Source organism: Lissotriton helveticus, chromosome 10 (assembly GCF_964261635.1).
Source record: "Lissotriton helveticus chromosome 10, aLisHel1.1, whole genome shotgun sequence".
Taxonomy (NCBI): Eukaryota; Metazoa; Chordata; class Amphibia; order Caudata; family Salamandridae; genus Lissotriton; species Lissotriton helveticus.
In genome coordinates, this window is record NC_136071.1 from 1,098,151,737 (window position 1) to 1,098,173,672 (window position 21,936).

General features: G+C 44.2%; 2 protein-coding genes across 15 annotated transcripts in view; one reads left to right on the top strand and one right to left on the bottom strand.

Annotated features, from left to right (window-relative positions):
- LOC144785288 (uncharacterized) overlaps window positions 1–21,936 on the top strand; it is an 850,769-nt gene that overhangs the window by 201,608 nt on the left and 627,225 nt on the right. The gene's annotated exons all lie outside the window — the stretch shown is intronic.
- DGKK (diacylglycerol kinase kappa) overlaps window positions 1–21,936 on the bottom strand; it is a 556,369-nt gene that overhangs the window by 69,563 nt on the left and 464,870 nt on the right. For all 14 annotated transcript variants that reach the window (XR_013601700.1, XR_013601701.1, XR_013601702.1 and 11 more), the window contains exons 10-11: window positions 4,611–4,719; window positions 1,614–1,753 (exon numbers count right to left, since the gene is read on the bottom strand). Coding sequence is in view for 11 of the 14 variants with exons in the window: in XM_078663836.1 (XP_078519962.1) it covers window positions 1,614–1,753; window positions 4,611–4,719 (249 nt within the window). In the remaining 3 variants the exon portion in view is untranslated. The remainder of the gene's footprint in view (window positions 1–1,613; window positions 1,754–4,610; window positions 4,720–21,936) is intronic.

The window sequence follows — 21,936 nt, forward strand, 5'->3', positions numbered from 1 at the left end:
CAAGTCTAGTGTTTATATGTCTATGTCGGGGCAGCCTAACCTGCTTTGGAATGCGTTTATAAATTCGTGTCCTTTTTCCATTTTTCAGGTACATACCGACAGAAAACCATCAGTTCTTTTGAGTGTTTTTATTTTAAATGTGGAAAAAACAGCATTTAAGCCTCTTTTCAGTCATGATTAATGCTGTTAATCATATGTGCCCAGCAATTTGCTGTGCAGACTGACAGGGGAGTTAAAAGCAGGGAGACATTTTCCTAATTAAGTTTTAAACAGCAGCACACGCACATGTTTAAACTATTATACTTTTCATAAAACACGGAAAGAAAAACAAGGAGCAGATGGATTTGCTAACTGGATTACTTGCGGAACTATCAGAATATGACTTTTAAGTTAACAAATGTAATAAATGTATATTTGATATTTGTTTTCCACTTGACTTAATGGTGGAGGGCTGTGATCTATATTTACCTCTTTGATCGCTCAAAAAATTAACATTATTAATTTTGGTGTTAAAGAGTAGCCGGAAAACCGAAAGTAGCGACACACCTTACTACCTGATGATATGTTAAGGCAGGAGTAACATACACCTCCACCTTTGTTTTTCATTTTCACTCCTATTTAACATCGGACACATCTTTTTGGTGTCATGCCAAATTACTGTGCAATAAATGAAACAGTCAAATCAACATTAAAATGGGCCAGATTATTTAAAAATCCAGTAAAAACCGTTAAGGATGGGAAAGTGTTTTAAATGTTTATGTATAACTTATGGAATATCACTTTTACTTCTTTAGATGGAGACCGCTCGACAGACCTTCAATTTGCTCATCTCTGAATAAACACATAGAGGGGCATATTATCAAGTAAGGGCGTTACATTATCGCCGCTTTTATCGGCAGGAAACTGCTGATAAAGCGGCGATAATGGGCTTGATAATATGCTCTATGAATTCCAATCGAAGCCCATGTTAGATGTGAAGGCATCTAACATGGGATGTGAACAGCTGTGAACAGCAATTAGCGACAGCTTGTAGGCGATAGCGAGCGGTTTGGGGCCCGCTTTGCATGTCAGCGATATTTATTGCTAATGACATGCAAAGTGGGCGTACCCAACCTGTTAGCGACTGAAAGAAGTCGCTAACATCGCTATCGCCTATTACCAACACAGGCGTAGCGATGGAAATATTCGCGCTAAGTGCGAATATCTCAAAAAACGAACGCCTGCTCAGACCAGTTCTTAGCCATTATATCCAATGGGAGGTGGAAATAATGGCTAAGACCCTGTTAGCGATAATGCGTGAATATCGCTGTATTCTCAGCGATATTCACGTATTTTGGCGCTATCGCCGGGAATTTTATTGCTTTTGAGGTAAACGTTGCTAATAGCATGTTATCTCAGCGATAAAATCCAGTGATATGCGGTGATAAAAAAATTGCCGCTAAGCCTACTTAGCAATAAATATCGCTATTTGTTGATAACATGCCCCCCAGTGCTTTGATAATCCTGGTCAGCCCCAGGAGGCCTTAAACATGAGTTACTGCTGCAGCCTCGTAGGACCGCACATATATGGCACCTATAGCAGTGTGCGGTGTTGCATTTTGGCGCTCGCTTACCTGTCCAGCATTTTGGTGGTGGCTCGCTCCAGTTTCTCCAGGATCTGAAGAAGCTGAGCGTCGTCGTCGCACAGACTGCCCCAACCCAGCACTCTGGCAAGGTCATTGCCCGTCCCCAAGGGCAGGACACCGAGCTGGCACTGCGACAAAAAGAAAGGGTCTGTGTTAGAACTAGCAAACAAACCTTCTTGGAAAACAGGCAACAGAAACTAAACCAGAAACAAAGAGGTATAAATGCAGGCACAGATCGTAGAGCAAGGATATTATAAGAGCAATACGTGACACTGGCAGCTTTAACATTTGTGTGTTTTTGTCATCATTTATTTATGGAAAAATGCCTATTTACTACCCTACCATGATGTAATTATTGAATAATTGAATCCATCGATATTCAAAAAGTTCTGGTTCACTCTGCTTTGTTAGCCAAGCAAAATATAAATATAATCTATTTAAAGAAAGCAACAATTGGACTCCTTAATTAGGCTAAAATAGTCATTTGTTGGCAAGCTTTCCTTACCACCATCACTTATCCAAGATGGGACCCCGTGAAACGTTCCTGAGATGCAGCAACAGGTTGAAATGGGATTCCTTCACCTGTATTGAGCGTCTGCTTGAGACTGATGTGTGGCAACATGAGTTAAAGTCCATTCTTTTCCAGAAGGATGTTCAGATGCATTTATTTTAGTATCACACTGGTGTCTGGTACAACTGGGATGTTGCAATGTATCTGTCTTTTTGTTATTTTTTCCTCAAGAACAATTTTGACATTAAGATGTATTTTATCAGCACCCCAAGCACAGTTCCCAGTACCCCTTTTAAATGTCAGTGCTCTCCTCTGACCCTCGTTAAGTCATGGGTCAGAGGGTGGGTGGCGTCTGGATGGCTAGCAGGGTTGGGCTGAAATCAGTCGACAGGCCATCAGGTCTGTGGCAAGGTCTATTGCATACCATTCTCTGCACACGCCTGAAGCATCTTTGAGTGGCTTGTAGGAAAAGGCTCATGAAAGAACTGCCCTGTATCTTCCATAACAATTCATGCCTTAACAACACATGCCTAAACAACACAGTCTCAACCCGACGGCGTCTTTATCACGCATGCCTTTATCAAGCACATGCGTGGTTAAGGCATATGCGTGGCAAAGGCATATGCATAGTAAAGGCATATGCATGGTTAAGGCAAGCGTTGTTCTGCATGCGTTGTAATGGTACGCATGGTTTAGCCTGCATTGTTAATGCAGTTGCCTGTATCTTCCTATAGCTGCTCAGTCACCTTCACCTGGCACGGATGGGGCACAGCTGGTATTACATGAGATGTATGCTACTTGGAGCCCAGTCATTGTGGGCAGAGTTAATCCTGTGCTAAGTATCATCTAAGTCATACTAATGCCACGTCTACTACTATTACTACCACTCGTGCTCGTAGCAGTAATGGTACTATTACCAGTAAACATAGTAGAAGTGGTATTAAACTGCTGCTTCTTTTGGGATTGCTGTCACTAAAACAAATGTTGGCAGCACCAGTGTACCTACTACTGGCATTGCTATTACTCCTACTGCTACTACTACCACCACTTCTATCACTCCTGCTACCTTTAAATAGTAGTACTGGTATGCATTTAACTAGTCATACTATTAGTTCAGGTAGCAGTGGTGTTACTACTATTACTTCTACTGGTGCTTCCACTAATACTGCTAATGCCACTATTAATAGCATGCAGCAGTAGGATGCCAGGAGGCATTAAAGAAGCAAACAATCATTTCCAGATTCCACTCCAGTAAGGATTTGCAACAGACTGAAGAAAAGGGTACCTTACACTACATACATAAGTGAGGCACAACCCCTCAAACAAAGCAAGTGGTAGAAAAAGCACAATCATGGGGCAACTCCCTTAAAACAAGTGGTAAGGGAGGCACAATCGAGGGACAACTCTCTTAAAACAAGTGGTAAAGGAGCACAACCCCTTACGATAATTGTAGAAGAGGCACAAGAAAGGAACAACCCCCTTAACAAGTAGTAAAGGAGCACAACCCCTTACGATAAGTGTAGAAGAGGCACAAGAAAGGAACAAACCCCTTAACAAGTAGTAAAGGAGCACAACCCCTTGCAATGAGTGCTAGAAGAGGCACAGGAAAGGAACAGCCTCCTTAACAAGTGGTAAAGGAGCACAATCCCTTACAACAAGTGATAGAAGAGGCACAAATAAGGAACAACCCCCTTAAAACAAGTGGTAAAGGAGCACGACCCCTTATAACAAGTAGTAGAAGAGGCACAAGAAAGGAACAACCCCATTAAGAAGTGGTAAAGGAGCACAACCCTTTACTACGAGTGGTAGAAAAGGCACCCAAAAGGAGCAACCCCCTTAAAACAAGTGGTAAAGGAGCACATCCCCTTACAACATGTGGTAGAAGAGGGAAAAGTAAGGAACAACCCCCCTTAAAACATCTGGAAAAGGAAGCATGACCCCTTAGAATAAGAGGTAGAAGAGGCATAACAGGGAACAGCCTTGTAAAACAAGTGGTAGAAGAGGCACAAGCAAGGAACAACAGCTGTAAAACAAGTGCTAAAGGAGCACAACACCTTACAATAAGTGGTAGAAGAGGCACAGGTAAGGCACAGTCGTTTTAATATAAGTAGCATAAACTCTATGCTTAATTTTGATATTCCATCAATGGAAACTAATGGTTTAACTGTTTATTTCGTTGATTTATTACAGTGTTTGTATCCAAAGGATTTTTTGTGTGAACAGTAGAGCAGTAATTCTTGGTGATGCAATAGGATTGTGGGACAATAAATGTAAGTCAACATTTGGTTTGGCTTCTGGCTGTGTTGTTAGAAATGTTGTGTTTGTTTAGTTGCTGCTTAATCCTCCACTGCAGAAACCCAGGCTGGTGCTAGGAACCCAGCCTGGTGCTAGAAACACGGCCTGGTGCTAGGAACACAGCCTGGTGCTAGGAACACAACTCTGGTGCAGAGGAACAAAAATACCCCATTCCTCACTTGCTTGTGCAATCCCAGCTTGTCGATTTCTGAGAGGACCCAGCCCACGCTGCCATCGCCTCCGCACACCAGGATTCGGAAGGTGGAGAACTTCAGGAAGAGACGTAGGCTGCCAAGAGAATAGGAGACAAGGTTAACTTCTGTGAAGACAAGCTGCAGAATTAGTAATGGTGACTTAACTGAATAACAATGCATTCAAAGTACCTACACGTGCACAACAGGACCCCTTATCGCCTACCGGTTTCCATCTACGCGCACACTCAGGAATCTTTATTCCACTTGCTTACACAAAGCTATCTTCTGTACCATGTACCTGTAGCAACCATGATCCTACACCCTAGCAGGATGGATGCTTGATACAATGATTCAGTGTTGCTATCTCTCTTTTGTATTATGGTTCTCCTGGCCTTCCTACTGCTTCTGTCCTCTTCTAGTCGTAGTTTACTCTCTGGTTAATGGTGACCTTGAAGAGGGGGCCAGGATGCTGAGGCGTAGAACACGCTCTATGCATGAAGTGATTCAATCTATTCTGAGGAGGATTGTGCCATCTACAGGCAGGCCCAGTACTAAGGACCTTGCTGCTTTTGGTCTTTCATACCTCCGTTTAGGACCCTTCTAGGACATTTGCCCATCACAACCTCTTTCCTTTCCAATCCAGCTTTGCTTCAAACCCTTTATTGCTCTGGTCAGATTCTAGTTCACTTGTGAGCCTTTCCAAGACCTTCCGCAGGCTCTGTCAGGTGCGAAATATCTGCCATCGTCGTCACCAAGAACTGGGCCTTCATCATTTCTCTAGCCTCTAGAGGTGTGGGGCAGCAGCCAAGGCGGCTGACTCTGGAGCACGGGGCTCACGGTTCGATTTCCGGCGGCAGCTCAGCTCAGCACCATGTGACTCTGGGCAATAGCTTACTTAATCTTCCGATAGTCCCCAGCGCTTTGAGACCCTAAGGGGTGATTAGTTTGTGCTTTACAAACAGAATCTACGTCAACTTCGACGCAGACAACCAACACAAGGAACCTCCACCAACCTCCCCCGACACGCTGAAGCCAACGATTGACAGCTGGACAGCCCTCAGCACCAAAGACACACTGAAGACGATGAAGTCAATTCACTCCGGGGTCCCCATGGACCCCTGCCCCACCATATCTTCAACAGAGCCACCAACACCATCGCACCCATGCTCTGCCACACCGTCAACCGCTCCCTGGCGACCGTCTTGTTCCCCGATGACTGAAACACGCTGAGGTAAACCCCCTTCTGAAGAAACCCTCAGCTGACCCCACGACCTCAGAAACTACAGACTCAACTCCCTGCTCCCGTTCCCTGCGAAAGTTATCGAGAAAGCCATCAACAGCCAACTTGCCACATTCATCGAAGAGCACAACATCCTCGACTCCTCCCAATCCGGCTTCAGGAAAAAACACAGTACGGAAACAGCCCTCCTCGCCGCAAGAGACAACATCCGCACGCTACTGGACAAAGGAGAAACAGTAGCCCTCATCCTCCTCGAACCTCTCAGCGACATTCGACACGGTCTCCCACCGCACCCTAATACGCAGACTTCATGACACAGGGATCCTTTATTAGGCCCTCAACTGGATCAGCTCCTTCCTCTCTGACAGAACGCAGCGGGTCAGACTCCCCCCATTTCTACTCAGACCCTACACCAACCACCTGCGGAGTCCCTCGGGGGTCCTCCCTCAGCCCAACGCTCTTCAAAGTCTACATGGCTCCGCTAGCCCCCATCGTAAAAACCTGCGGACTCAACATTGTGTCCTACGCAGACGACACCTAACTCATCCTCTCCCTATCCAACGAACACAACACCGCCAGACACAACTTTTGAGAAGGCATAGAAGCTGTCGCTAAATGGATGAAAAACAGCTGCCTACAACTAAACACCAACAAGACAGAAGTCCTAATCATGGGCCCAAACCCAGACGCCTGGAATGACACATGGTGGCCCCCCGCCCTCAGAAACCCGTCCACCCCCACGGACCATGCACGCAACCTGGAAATCATCCTGGACGCCAAACTCAAAATGGACCGCCAGATCAACTCGGTCTCGTCCTCCTGCTTCCACACCCTCTGCCTCCTACGTAAGATCTTCAAATGGATCCCCCTTGAACACAAAAAGACAGTCACTCATGCCCTGGTCACCAGCAGACTGGACTATGGCAACGCACTCTATGCCAGAATAAACAAACACCTCACCCGCAAGCTACAGAACATCCAGAACGCCACCGCAAGACTGGTCCTCAACCTGCCAAAACACTGCCACATCTCCCAGCACCTGCCCACACTTCACTGGCTCCCCATCAAGGCAAGAGTCACTTTCAAGATGCTCACCCACGCACACAAGGCCCTCCACGACACCGGACCAGCATACCTGAACAGCCGACTCAAATTCCATGCACCCCAAAGGACCCTACGATCAGCCCAGCTCTCCTACACCGTGGTTCCATGCACCATAAAAACCAGATCGGGAAGCCGCTCCTTCTCCTTCCTCGCGGGCAAGGCCTGGAACGCCCTTCCGCTCCACCTCAGACAGACAGCATTGCTTCCCATCTTTGTAAGAGACCTCAGGACCTGGCTTTTCGACGGACCCCCTCCTTAAAGGACTGGAACCTGCAACCCCCCAGCGCCTTGAGAACCTTACGGGTGATGCCAGGAGACTCGATAAAATGGAGGCCTGATGACCCCTCAAATTCGGCCTTTATTATGGCCTCAGCAGGAGTATAAAATAAGAAAGACCCGTCCCCGCCTGCACTTTGTTGCTTGTTGCAGATGGAAAGTAGACAAGGTGCAGGTGCTGCTGAAAGTGTCCCGGTGTTTGGAAATGACACTGGGACGAGCTCAGCACATTATTCAGTGGAGCCCAACTTCTTGGTAGGGTAGACAGCCTTTATCCTGTGAAAATAGTGGGTGGGTACCATCCACCCACGTGTATTGCATCATTTAACATCAGTACAATATCATATGCAGATGACACTCAGCTAATTCTGGTACTGGATGGAGAACTGCTGGGGGCGGAGGAAAACCTGAAGAATTGCTTAACAGCTACATTTAAATAGATGACTGATAATCATCTTAAATGCAATTCTGGCAAGACGGAGATCTTGCCGTTTGGAAATCGAAACCTGTTTTCCCCAAAAAATTGGTGGCTGGACGACGCTGAATCTCCCCCTGAGACTATTTCATCTGCTCGAAATCTGGGTATTAAATTTGACGACCAATTGTGCTTTAAGCAGCAAGCGGTGGCCGTAGCCGGTATGTGTTTTCACACAATTGAATCTTTGAGGAAGTTCTTCGATCTTCTTCCTCTGTCAGCCAGGAAATCAGTCGCAGTAGCCTTAATAAGTTCAAGGCTGGATTACTGTAATAGCCTATATGCTGGAGTCAATAAGTCCGTACTCCATAGGCTACAGATGATCCAACATGCTGCTGCCCGGCTGGTGCTACGTTGGCCCCGAAAATCATCTGCGTCAGCTGCGCTAAAAGCGTTGCATTGGTTGTCAGTTGGAAAAAGGATCCTATTTAAAATCTTGCTGATCACATTTAGAGCCTTTCAACAGCAAGGGCCTAAATATTTGTGTAATGGCTTTAAACGCTACTATCCTACTCGTTGCTTGAGGTCTGCCAGTCAGAATCTGTTAACCATCCCCAGATTTAGATTGGCCACCAAAGGAGGAAAATCTCTTTTTGTCCTGGGATCTAGAGCCTGGAACAAGCTCCCACCTCACCTTAGGTCACTGTCTTGTGAAACTCAGTTCAGGAAAGCGCTAAAGACCTGGGTGTTTTCTCTTACAGATGCAGCCTGCATAGCACTGGTGTAAAGTGTAAGCGCCTCCATTGGTCAATCTTTCCTTAAACCGTTTCCATCTGGTTTGAGCGCCAAGATACTCCATGGAGTGATAGATGCGCTATAAAAGTGTCCCCTACATAACACATAACCCCCAACTTGTGCCCTGCCCATAACTATGCCAGGTTAATGCGCTAGGATAGTGACCATCCCTTGCTGCTGCCCTTGGAAGGTGTGGTGTAGTGGCCAGAGCAGCATACTCTGAAGCACAGGGCTCATTGTTCAATCGCTGGCGCTGGTGGTAGCTTAGCTTAGCATCATGTGACTCTGGGCAATAGCTCCCCTAATCTCCTCGACGGCCCCCAGTGCCTGGATACCCTTAGGGGTGATAAGTCCCCGCATTCCAAATGTGGAATTATCATTATGTCCCCATAATTGTCTGTGTGACTTCTGTCTCTCCTCCTCCAGCACTGAGGCCAGCCTCCAGGAGTCTCTCCTTTTTGCCCTTTAAGCCTCTCAAAAGGAGCCTTCTTCATGCCGGGTCTTGTCTCCCTACTTCTTTAGAGCTGTGACGTGGCCATTCTCTGATGAGCCACCCACCAGCCTCACATCAGTCATGTCTCTGCTCTGCAGACTCCATTCGGTCCACTTCACCTCAGCGAGCAGAGAGAGCATCTTCAGCCCATCTCGTCGCCCACGCTCTCTTCTTCAGACTAAAGAGGCAAGGACCGCTGCCAGAGCACCTCCAATCTGCTGTGTACTAACACCCCCCAGGACACAAGATGAAGTGTCCTCAGTCCTTATGACGGGTGGCGATCACGAGGCAGCAGGTTGCGCGCTCCAGCTCCCAGGGACTCTTGTTATTCACAAATACACATGAATTCATTCAATGAAAGTAAACAGACTGGTCGGGCATCCCAAGGTGCTTCTGTTTAAATCTCCCTACTCAGAGTTCCAAAATGGTGACAATTTGTGACTTGCTGCAGTGTGGTCTTGGTTCTGCCCGTCCATCCAGTTAAGAGAGGTGAGACGCGGGCACGTTTGGTGCAGGTCCGTCAAGCTTAAGTCCCATTTGCGCCATGTGTCATGTGTCCTCTCATAGGGCTCTTTGCTCCTCGACACAGAAAGAAACAGATGAATGGAATTACACCAGACTTGCATGTAAATAAAGAGTTCCAGTCTGGGCAAGAAAAGGTTACATTTAGCGATATCTGGACAGTTAATTTGTGGATCCTATGCAGATTTGCAAATTCATGGAGGATTTGTGAATCCAATTAAAAAAACTAAAGGCACGCCATTGGACAAGGGAGACTTTTCTCCCACCATGCATTGCGGATTCCTGAGTACGGCTGCATATTTATGAAGAAGCCAGTGGGAGGAGCGTCGCCCCACTGCTTTTTGCAGCGTAGATAAAGGAAAAATAAAATGATAATAACTCGATGTTGTTATAATTTTATTAGTTCCTGCTGTAGCAGCTTTGCGGGTTGGCTGGGGCTGCTCTGCTGACAGAGGAGCAGGGGGAATGGTGGGCATGTTAGTGCGTATGAATGTTTGGCCCGCCGTCTCAAGCCGGCCTAACAGTCATGCGTACTTTGCACATTCTCCACCCAGGCTGCATTGCAACCACGGCGCTCTGACCAATCACAACGCTGAATTGCAGCGCTGTGATTGGGTTAGTGGAGCCTTTGTGCTTCTTGGTCCAGGTGAGCAGAGAGACAACGAGGAGAGAGGCGGCGAGGAGGTAAGTTTAATTTTCTTTATTTTCATTTTTTATTCCTCACTCCTGCCAGCAGCCACTGGAAGTTACTCATCTGATTGGCAGGACACCCCAGAAAAATGTCTATTGCAACTGTTATCACCCAGTATGGTGAACTGAGCACCGTGTTGGGGAAATGAAACCCTTTGGGGGTTAGCCACATGCGGCATGATGGGTTCCTGTAGCCAATCCCCTTCTGTGAAGATGCTCAAAGTCTTGCACAGCGGGGACTCGCTGCATGATGCATGTTGGATATAGGGCACCTGCAGCCAACACTCACTGAACAAAGCAGAAGTTTTTATGCAGAGGAGGCTGGTCTCCAGCAGAGGCTTGTGCACTGGGTCATACCGAAGACCGAGCATGTCAGCCCACCCTCCAGTCAAAGTCTGGGTGGATTACTCACAAAGCGGTGGGTGCAGGGCCAGGCTGCAGGCCAGTCCCTGTGGTCAACCTTCACTGTGCACATTTAAGTTTATGCAAGTTTAACTTAAGTTTAACTTAAAACAAAATCCTAACTAGAGCTGCCAGCTTGGCCTTGTGGAAAGAAAGCGCAGCGGTCGGTTGACTGTTGTTACGGTAAATGTTGGATGCAGATGTAGGTACGAGGCAGGATGGCCTGCCTCATCACACGCAGATGTTGGTGCCATGCACGTGGCTTAAACCCGTGCCACCGAATGAGTTGATCGTGCATCATGCATCTCTCAGGTGGGCACATGACTGGTCTATCTTGGATGCCCACATACACATGCGAGCCGTGCTGCACTTTAAATCAACACATTATTCATAATATGTTTAGTGTGTTTGATGCATGTCTGCATTTCTTGGCACTGCTGTGGTGCAGTGAGAAGCATCCTTTCTCTACTCAGTTTGGGCCTAGTTCAGTGACCTTGGCACCCAGTGAAATGAAGTTGTGCATGCAGAGATTGATTGGTGTAAATACATTTGACCAGGCTACTGCAAGGTTGACATTTGCACTGAAGAAATAGAGTTTTTACACCAGTACATTGATACAGGCGCCATGTTTGCACTAACTATTTAGTGGAGCTGTTGTTTATGCCCTGGTTAGTCACCGTAAATGCTGCTGTATGCTGCTCAGTCAGTGTGGATGCCAGTGGAATATGATTTGTTACAACGCGAGTTATCACAACACATGCAACGACTGTGCGCGTTACCACGCAAAGCCATTACAACACAAATCACTACATCGACTTGCAGTAGATGGCGTGCTTACATTAGAAATTTATAATTTACTATTCCAACTCCAGCCTACGTAATGGTAGGGAAGGTGTTGGAATAGTAAACTATACTATTTCTAATGTTAGTACGCCATCTACTGCAAGTCTATGTAATGACTTGCGTAGTAATGGCAGTCCGTGGTAACGACGCAGTCATGGTAACGACTGCGTTGTAAGGGCATCGCGATGTGATGCTCGCGTTGTAGTGGCTGTTTCCCATATCAGTGTAAATATACCCTGCTAAATGCAGCGTGTATTTTTTATAGCCCAGCACAGCTGCGAAGGAACAAGTATTTGCACTCCTTCTCTTTCTCTCTAGTCAACAAAGTAGGATCACTGAAACAATATCAACGTCAAAAATATCGAATTACAAAAATATCGAGGTAAAAATATAGAATACCAAAATATCGACCTTCTATCTCCAAACAGGTAAGTACAAAAATATTGAATCAAAAATATCGATGTAAAAAATATAGTTAGTCAAATCAAATCAAATCAAATTATCTTTATTTGGATTTCCGTGATTATTGAAATTCCATAAAAGTACATAAAATACATTACAGCGTTTACATAAATAGATAAAATGATAAAAGGCAATTTAAGTTTTACCCGACTTTTAAAAATTAGTTAGACACTTTTTTGACTGTATATAGATATGCTGGTGAAAATTTAAAATATTGTGCATTATATAAAAATACTTCTTCACCCTGTACTCAGCACATACTAGTGTCATCGCAAAGGTCTATGAGCAGACAGGGATCATAGATTACGGCGATATCTAACACAGAATTTAAAAAAGTAAACCAACGATTTAGCAATCAATTCATGTTCCAGATGCTGGAGAGCCAGATATGCTGGGCGGCACTGCCGCAGCCCCATTACCCTCAGAATAGGGACAACCCACCTCCTGCGGGGGACCATATAAAACTTACAGAAAAAGACCACATGAATGGTAGATTGTGGGGAGGTAGAATCACAGGGACAAGGGCATAGGTTTGGGGACCAGTCATTTTGAAGAGGAAAGGAAAGCAAACGATGAAGCAAATTGAATCTAAAGCGAGTCAGCAAAAATGTCCCATATTGACTTATGCTATAGTTTAGGTACGGCTGGATTGTGGGCACAGTTTGGATTAACAGACAATGTTGTACTGATGTTTTCCCAGCCTCGTTCGAGAAACGCAATTCACTCAAGTGCGACAAGCAAGCTGTTCTTAGTTCAGTTTTTGTTATGTCCACTATTGCGGGGGGATCATCAAAATATTTCTCAAAGCCCATGTCCGTAAGAAATGTCTTAACATAAGCCAACCATTTGATCCTCCTCATATTGTCAAGGTTTAGGTAGTCCTGCACAATTGCCCTTGTCAGGTGACACTGCTCCGTAACCCAAATTCACCGCCACAACATGACTGGTTGGATTTTTATTATATCCGAGAGGTAGTCCAATCCCAGTTCGTTATGGCATCCATATGTGGTCGTACTTCTTGGTAACGACAGCAGGTACTTTAAAAAGGAGTTCTCAATTGTTTGGAGCTGATCAGTGTTTACTCCTCCCCAAACCCCTGCCCCATAGGTTGCTGCGCTGAGACACTTTGCCATATATATTTTGATCATTTCTGCCGGTGGTTTTTTTCCTAGCTTTTGCGCAAAGGATTTCAGCGCTGTTACAGTCCTAAGAAACACTAACTTACGAGAATTAATAGCTTCCTTCCATTTGAACTTATTATCAATTAAAATTCCTAGGTAAGGATATGTTAGTGTTTGTTCAAGGGGCACTTTGTTAACACAGATTGTCTTCAGGTTTCTGTGTTTTGGGTCAGCATGCATCACATAGGTTTTTTTAATGTTTATTTTTAGGTTCAAGCTAGCCATGAATGAACAGTACTTGTCCAGAACCCGTTGAAGCTGTACTGGGGTTCGGGCAAGAAGTACCGCGTCGTCGGCATATAATAACGCTGGAATATGCCGACGACCAACAGCTAGAAGATCATCCGTACCCTCAAGTAGAGCGGCCTCTAGTCCATTCGTGTACAGGGTGAAAAGGAAGGGGGCCAGTACACACCCTTGTCGGACCCCCTTCTCCACCCGAAAGCTATCCGTTAACTGGCCATTGGTTCCATATCTTACTCTCCCTGTGGCCCCCGTATACAGCTCTCGCAAAAAATCGATAATCGGTGGATCAATGCCCATCTGAAGTAAGATTGTCCACAGCCTCGAATGGATGACACAGTCAAAGGCTGCGGACAAATCAACATACACCATGTGGAGAGAGGCACCCTTAGCATGCACGTATTTCTCAGCCAGGAGCGTCAAATTCAGTGCCTGGTCCACTGTACCCAGTCCCTCCCTAAACCCATATTGCAAATCAGAGATCACATTTTGTTGGTTTGTCCACTTCTGGAGTCGCTCGAGGAGAATGCGTCCAGCCATCTTCCCGAGCGAGTCCAGGAGTGAAATGGGTCTATAACAGGATGGACTGTTTTTGTCACCCTTTTTGTAAATGGGGACCAGTATCGAGGTGGACCAAGATTTTACCAGACCAACCTCCTTGGCAGCGTTTAATACGTTTGTGAGGAGCGGAGTCCACAGGTCTGGATTTTGTTTGAACAGATCTACTGGGACCGTATCTGGGCCTGGTGCCTTTCCCCCTTTGGATGATTTTATTGCGTTTAATACCTCTTTGTAGTCAAAACTGAGAGTTAATGGATATTTGACATGGGGGAGAGCTTCAGCTGAGGCCATCTCGTGGGGGTTCTCCCTACGGAAAACCTCCGAAAAATGCACGACCCATTCTCTAGCATCGATAGCAACGTCCAAAGTTGGCATGTCTGCCCGGGGGAGCAGAAAAGGAGATCTCACTACTTGCCAAAAGGCAGCACCATCCTTCAGGGCGCTGCTCTTCTGTAATTGGTCCCACAAATCATCTTTAATCTCTTTTTTTCTATTTTTTATAGCTAGAGAGTAAGCTTTCCTTAGTCTAATAATCTCATCTCTGTCTCTCATTTCCTTTGCTAGAGCCTTTCTTAGTAATGTATATGCTTTGGTGCATGTAGGGCTGAACCATCCCTTTCTAGGCTTCTTCTTATGTTTGCAGACTTTGGTTAATTCTTTCCTTATGGCTTCAACGATCAAGGCATAGCCAGCCAGAATTTGGACCGGGGTAGCCAGAGGGTCAAGACAGTTCATTATATGAGTATTACTTGCAGCAACTATTTTTGCCGCTACAGCCAACGGGTCTAATTTACCCCAATTTAAAGTGAAACCGTTCAAGCGGTTCAATACCAATTCTTGCTGATCCAGCAGATTTAACTGCAGTGGACCTTCGTTGTTTTGACTATTACCAATCTGAAGGGTCACACTTAAAGGAAAGTGATCACTAAGAGCATTATTAATAGTTTGAAATGTCTTAATGTGAGGGGCTTTGCTAGTAGAGACTAAGATGTAATCGATCAGGGTTTGTTCACCTCTTCCATTAAATGTTGGGGCAAATGCAACTGTTGGGGTTTTTAATTCGTTGGCAAAACCCATCTCTAATTCCACCATTGTCTCAGACATTTTTATTCCCTCGGGCGTGTGTGTAAAGTGCGTAAGCCCATTCTCTTGTTCATCAATGATCCCACAATTAGTGGTATTACTTTTTGTGCACAGGTGCAAGTTGAAATCCCCTCCCCAGATTAAAGTGTATGTCTTACTTGCGTGTTTTAAGCGCAAGGCCAGGAACAGTTCGAAGATCTCAGTTACCAATAGTATGAGATCAGGTGGATTCAGATTATTATAAAAGTTAATTAGGAAATACACTTCCTGTGTAGATCTTTGAAGGACAAGCAGTTGATAGTTAGGCTCTAATTTCACGGGGTTGATGTCATAGATGGGCAAAAGGTTTGAAACATAAGTGATTAGCCCCCCTTACTCCTACCAGCAGTAGATCTTTTTGCTGGAGAGAAGTAGGTCTTATAACCTAAAAGATGTATCGGTTCGTTAAGCCATGTTTCTTGTAGGCAGATGATATTATTTGAGTTGGCAGTCTGTAGATAGCTGGTTTCCGTATGCTTCGAAGCTAGACCTGCTATATTCCAAAAGAGAAAGGTGACTTGTTTATCATAGGTTGCCAATGTAGGCAATCTAGGTTGCGTCTGATGCACCTCGCTAGTCAATATCGTTGGAGAGTTTAACCCCCGTATCTCATTAGTTGATTTCAAGGTACAGTCTATGATGGTGGGACTATCCTTTGCAGGTACAGGAGTAATGGAACAGTTCTCTGGGGCATCTGTGGTATAATAGTTATCAATAAGGCCTGCGGTTACTTTCGCTATGTGTGGTGTTGGCTTGATTGAGTGCATTGGGCCTGTGCTACCATATTCAGTATCTAATAGTGGTCAATCGACCATTTCCAGGCCGCTGTATCTATTAAATGTTGGTATACCTCCCCAGGTGTCCCTATATGGTGGATTTCTCCTGTGCCTACCTGTCCATACTGCCCAGTCGTTCCTCCCCTGCCTAGTGTGTTCTGAGCCCCAACCCCATTGGTGGTTTACTGGTTCATGCCAGGGCCAATATGGCCCTTCATTATAGCGGGGTGCTGGTGGGTAAAAATAGGACAATTGTTTAGTTGAAATCCCATCAGGTTTGCTTGTCGAACCCCATGAGCAGATGAGACCCGCTGTATGAGGGTCATCGAAGTTGACTATAATGCAGTCACCTGAGATTTTTTTTGGTTGATGGCCTATCCAAGGGACTCTGCGCACTGCAATAATCCTACCGGTATAATTTTGCGGGAGTGGTCTATTATTGTTTAACCAATGATGAACCTTGTTTTTTAAGGACCAGTTTGGCTCTTCACTATTCTGAGTCAATTCGGGGACCCCTGTCATAACTACTACCTAGGGAGTTGCTTCGGGGGGAATATTTGCTGATTGACATCCCCCTCCCCTAGGCCTTTCTCCCGGGTGGCTATGTCTTGGTGGAGGGTCACGTTGAACAGTGTTTATCTGAGCTGGTTTAGAAGGAATAGGAGCGGGAGTTGGGATTACAGGGGTTGTAATTACAGGGGGTATCTTTTTCTGTTGTACAGGGGCGTTTTTGGCGTTTTCTTTTTGAGCGTTAGTTTTTGGGGTAGCAGGGCCCAAGACAGTTTTCTTTGTGCCTTCCGATTTTTTGAGATTAGTATCCTTGGTTTTCGACCCTCCTACATTGGTCAACCCCAGGTTCTTCTGATGGGTAGATGTCTTCAGAGTTAACGTTAGGACTGCTAGCTGTTTCTCAATAATTGCTAGACTCAATTGGAATGGCTGTAGTTGAGTTCTTATTAGTTCTCTAATTTGGGCTAGCAGGGATTGATCGGCGCCACATGTATGATTGCCACCCCTCGTTTGATCGCCCGAAATACCGGTGTTAATATGATCTTCTATAATGCTGTCTGTTATGCTAAGATCCACAGTCGTGGGATGCAGATCTACGCTGTCATCACCTGGGATAGGTGAATTAAGATTGTGCATCTTTAGTCCTAGTGTAACATTACCCTTCCCCTGCATGTTGAGTCGTGATTTATGTTGGGTGTTTCCTGGGTTTGAGTCTGCTGTTTTCTTTCTCTTATTGTGTGACTTATTCTGCATTGGAATAGCGCCCTCTTTAATTCCCCTTTGTATAGCTTGAGCCTGAGCCTTGTCAGTTTGCAATTGTGTCGCAAAAATATCAGTTTTTTTTTCAAGGGACTCAGCGGTTTGTAAGTCCGACATTGATAATGTGGCAGAGAGATCAATTACACTAGGGATGCCATGGACATCGGCGTCCACCTCCGTCATAACAGCCTTCTCAGGTTGATTGACGGGAGTCTGCGCCATTGCCAGGGACCCAAGTGAAGATCGTCTTGCCTGAGCTAAATCCTGTGAGACTCTTCTGCCCAGCAATATTATCCCCTGATCTATGGCTTTGTTAGCTTTAATAATAAACTGGTCAATAGGACCTGTAAACTCTGCCATACGTTGCTTTGTTTTACTACGACTACCTCTAGGTGACATGGTGGTAATTACGGTCACAGCTAAAATTGTAAAATACACGTTCGAAAAAAGATTACACCTTACATATCTATATACAGACCAGCTAGTTGACCATCCCGCATCTGTGGGTAGTAGTAGGTGTTAGAGGGGGGGCCCAGCCCAGTCTATTTCGGTCTGTGACGGGATAGGACGGGCCCGCCCTTGGCCCGGGCTTCGCCCGGCGTCCCGCGAGACGGGGCTGATGGTGAATTTAAGCGCCTCCTGGCGCTCCCCAGTGACGCGGTTCGCCGCAAGGGCCTCTGGACATTGAAGTCCGCCCCTCACCGGTCTCCGTTCGGCGGCCCGTGCTCAGGATGTTAAAGAGCAGCCGGGCAGCGGGAGACGGGCGGGCGGGTCCGCGCTGGCTCAGGTGATCAGAGGAGGCTTGGTGCACAGCATGCAATGATTTACCGGCGGCAGCAAAAACGGCAGCAAAGGCGTAGGAGGTTCCCACCCCTCAATGAGGCTGATGGTGAATTTAAGCGCCTCCTGGCGCTCCCCAGTGACGCGGTTCGCCGCAAGGGCCTCTGGACATTGAAGTCCGCCCCTCACCGGTCTCCGCTCGGCGGCCCGTGCTCAGGATGTTAAAGAGCAGCTGGGCAGCGGGAGACGGGCGGGCGGGTCCGCGCTGGCTCAGGTGATCAGAGGAGGCTTGGTGCACAGCATGCAATGATTTACGGGCGGCAGCAAAAACGGCAACAAAGGCGTAGGAGGTTCAGTCAAAATATAGAATTTTAAAAAATGCTTTTAATTAATTAAAAAATAATGAAATAATAAATATAATTAACTTAAACATACTTAAAATACTTAATTAACCTTAAAATTAATAAATAATTAATGTAAGTAAAAAAAGCATACAAAATGATTTGTTAATACATATATATATATATATATATATATATATATATATATATATATATATATATATATATATATACGTAATATTAATACAAAATCTACAATATTTTTACTGTAGGATTGCGGAAAGGGTAAAATTTACTATTACCACTCCAGTGAGTGCAACAGTAGGGAAAGCGTTGGATAGTGTAGGGGTAAAAATTACTATTCCCACTCCAGAGAGTGCAACAGTAGGGAAAGCGTTGGATAGCGTAGGGGTAAAAATTACTATTCCAACTCCAGAGAGTGCAACAGTATGGAAAGGGTTGGATAGCGGGAGGGTAAAATTACTATTCCCACTCCAGAGAGTGCAACAGTAGGGAAAGCGTTGGATAGCGTAGGGGTAAAAATTACTATTCCCACTCCAGAGAGTGCAACAGTAGGGAAAGCGTTGGATAGCGTAGGGGTAAAATTACTATTCCCACACCAGTGAGTAAAACAGTAGGGAAAGCGTTGGATAGCGTAGGGGTAAAAATTACTATTCCAACTCCAGAGAGTGCAACAGTAGGGAAACAGTTGGATAGCGGCAGGGTAACATTTACTATTCCCACTCCAAAGAGTGCAACAGTAGGGAAAGAGTTGGATAGCGTAGAGGTAAAAATTACTATTCCCACTCCAGAGAGTGCAACAGTAGGGAAAGCGTTGGATAGCGGGAGGGTAAAAACTACTATTCCCATTCCAAAGAGTGCAACAGTAGGGAAAGTGTTGGATAGCGTAGGGGTAACAATTACTATTCCCACTCCAGAGAGTGCAACAGTAGGGAAAGCGTTGGATAGCGTAGGGGTAAAAATTACTATTCCCACTCCAGAGAGTGCAACAGTAGGGAAAGCATTGGATACCGTAGAGGTAAAAATTACTATTCCCACGCCAGAGAGTGCAACAGTAGGGAAAGTGTTGGATAGCGTAGGGGTAAAAATTACTATTCCCACTCCAGAGAGTGCAACAGTAGACAAAGCGTTGGATAGCGTAGGGGTAAAAATTACTATTCCAACTCCAGAGAGTGCAACAGTAGGGAAAGTGTTGGATAGCGGCAGGGTAACATTTACTATTCCCACTCCAGAAAGTGCAACAGTAGGGAAAGCGTTGGATAGCGTAGGGGTAAAAATTACTATTCCCACTCCAGAGAGTGCAACAGTAGGGAAAGTGTTGGATAGCGGCAGGGTAAAATTTACTATTCCCACTCCAGAAAGTGCAACAGTAGGGAAAGCGTTGGATAGCGTAGGGGTAGCAATTACTATTCCCACTCCTGTGAGTGCAACAGTACGGAAAGTAAAAATGTAATATATTAATAAAAATAAATAAAATATCAATACCAAGAAAATATTAATTGAAATAAATTACCAATTTAATATTATATAATAATTAATCAATTAAAAATACAAATTAATATTAATAAATACAATTAATTACCTATGAATACCAATTAATTACCAATTAATTAATACATTAAAAATAAATACAAATTAACAAATAAAAATGATTTACTTAATTACAATTAAATTACTTCCCCCCTATTCCCCTAAAAAGCCACAACCCAATACACTAAATAAATTATTAAAATTAACTTAATTATCAAATAATCAGTTAATAAAATTAAATTACGAATTAAAAATTAAATAATTAATAACTAATTAACAATTCAAACTCAATACCAATACATTAATTAACATATTTAATTAATTACAATTAAATTACTTCCCACCCTATTCCCCTATGAACCCACAACCCGCTACGGAAAAGAAATTATTTAAATTAACATAATTATCAATTAATCAATTAATAAAAATACATTACCAATTAAAAATTAATTACCAATTAAAAATTAATTAATTACCAATTAAAAATGTATTAACAATGAATTCAAAATAAATACCAATAAATAAATTAACATTTTTAATTAATTACAATTAAATTACTTCCCACCCTATTGCCCTATAAACCCACAACCCGCTACAGAATTAGATTACGCAAAAATTAAATAACATAAAAAAGCACTTAATTTTTTTTTAGATATATTAAAAATTCGATATATTTTAATATCTATATTATATACTTCGATGTTTTATCTTTCTATATTTTAAAAATCGATATTACTTACTTCGATATTTTAACTTTCTATATTTTAAATTCAATATTACTTACATCGATATTTTGACTTTCTATATTTTAAAAATAAATCGATATTACTTACCTTCTATTCGATATTTTTAACAACTATATTCTGTCCATTCGATATTATGTCCATTCTATATTTTTTACTCGATATTATGTCCATTCTATATTTTTTACTCAATATTATGTCTGTTTACCAACAAAGTAACATGTAGAGCTGAGACAAGGGTCTGGCTCGGCTCTTAAACCCTGTGAACGAGCCGAGCCCTGAAAATGTCTGCTGTGTAAATCATACAACAAACATCAAGTAAAATATTATGATGTCTCTTCAAAACAGTGTATTTCTTGACCATGTGGAAGCTTTGAAATTAATATGCCACATTATAGCACTGCAAAGAGGAGTGCTTTTTAAAAGAGATCATTTTTAAACATGAAGCATTAGTGAACTATGAAGCAAAACAGAAGTCATGTAAACCCTGTACGTGGCCCAGAGTTTTATAGAGGAACATTATAGTCTATTAAATCAAACACAATAGGTCTTTTTTTACAATTGGTATCCAGAACTCACATATTAGAAAGTGTTTTCATACATGAAAAGGAGAAAAATTGACTTTTGGTCAAATAAAATATTTGCCTATGATCACACAATGTAAGTGGGGAAGCTGTGATCTATCTAGATGTTCTGTTTTGTTTTGTAGAAACCACCTGCTAGGGGGTATCTATTTGTCTTTCATTATTTTAAGGCTTTTTTTAACCTCTTTGTGCAGTTTTATATAGTGCAAACTCAAATATATTGAAGCGCTCAACATCAGCAGCAATTACATTACATAAGGTCACATTCATTGTTTTTAACCACAGGGCAGATGAAGAGATTTGCCCAAAATCACAGGCTGTTCAGCCAATGCCGAGAACGGAACCTGGTTCCCCAGTTCTAAAGTCAACCGCTGTAGCCGTAACGCTACATCTTGGGGTCGATTCCGATCCGGTAAAAAAAACGTCCATAAGATTCGTATCCGGAGCCCTCTCCGTACGACTTGTACAAACGCCGTACGACCCGACGAGTACGATCCGGACCGGGGTATCAGGACGCAATCCGTACGGTCCACGTCAGGTAAGGGAGATTCGTACGGAAAAGCGCACAATCACATACACACCGTACGGTGCGTACACCCCATGATTGCATGGGTACACATCGTACACCCAGCGTACATGGGGTACGGTGCATACCTCTGCGATCATGGGGGGTACGCACCGTACCTGGGGGGGGGGAGGGCGTTCCGTACCTGTTTCGTCGCGAACTCTGCTTTTACGGCTGTTTTCAGCTCCCGTAGAAAAAGGGTCATACGGTGCGTACCCGACACGTATCGTACTTGCTGGGTCGTATAAACCAGCCGCGAACCATACGGATGTCGCGTACAGCCGCTTCCGACGGAGACTCGTACCGGGATTCGAGTTGTACTGTCTCTGTATGATTCGTACGGAGTCCGGCTC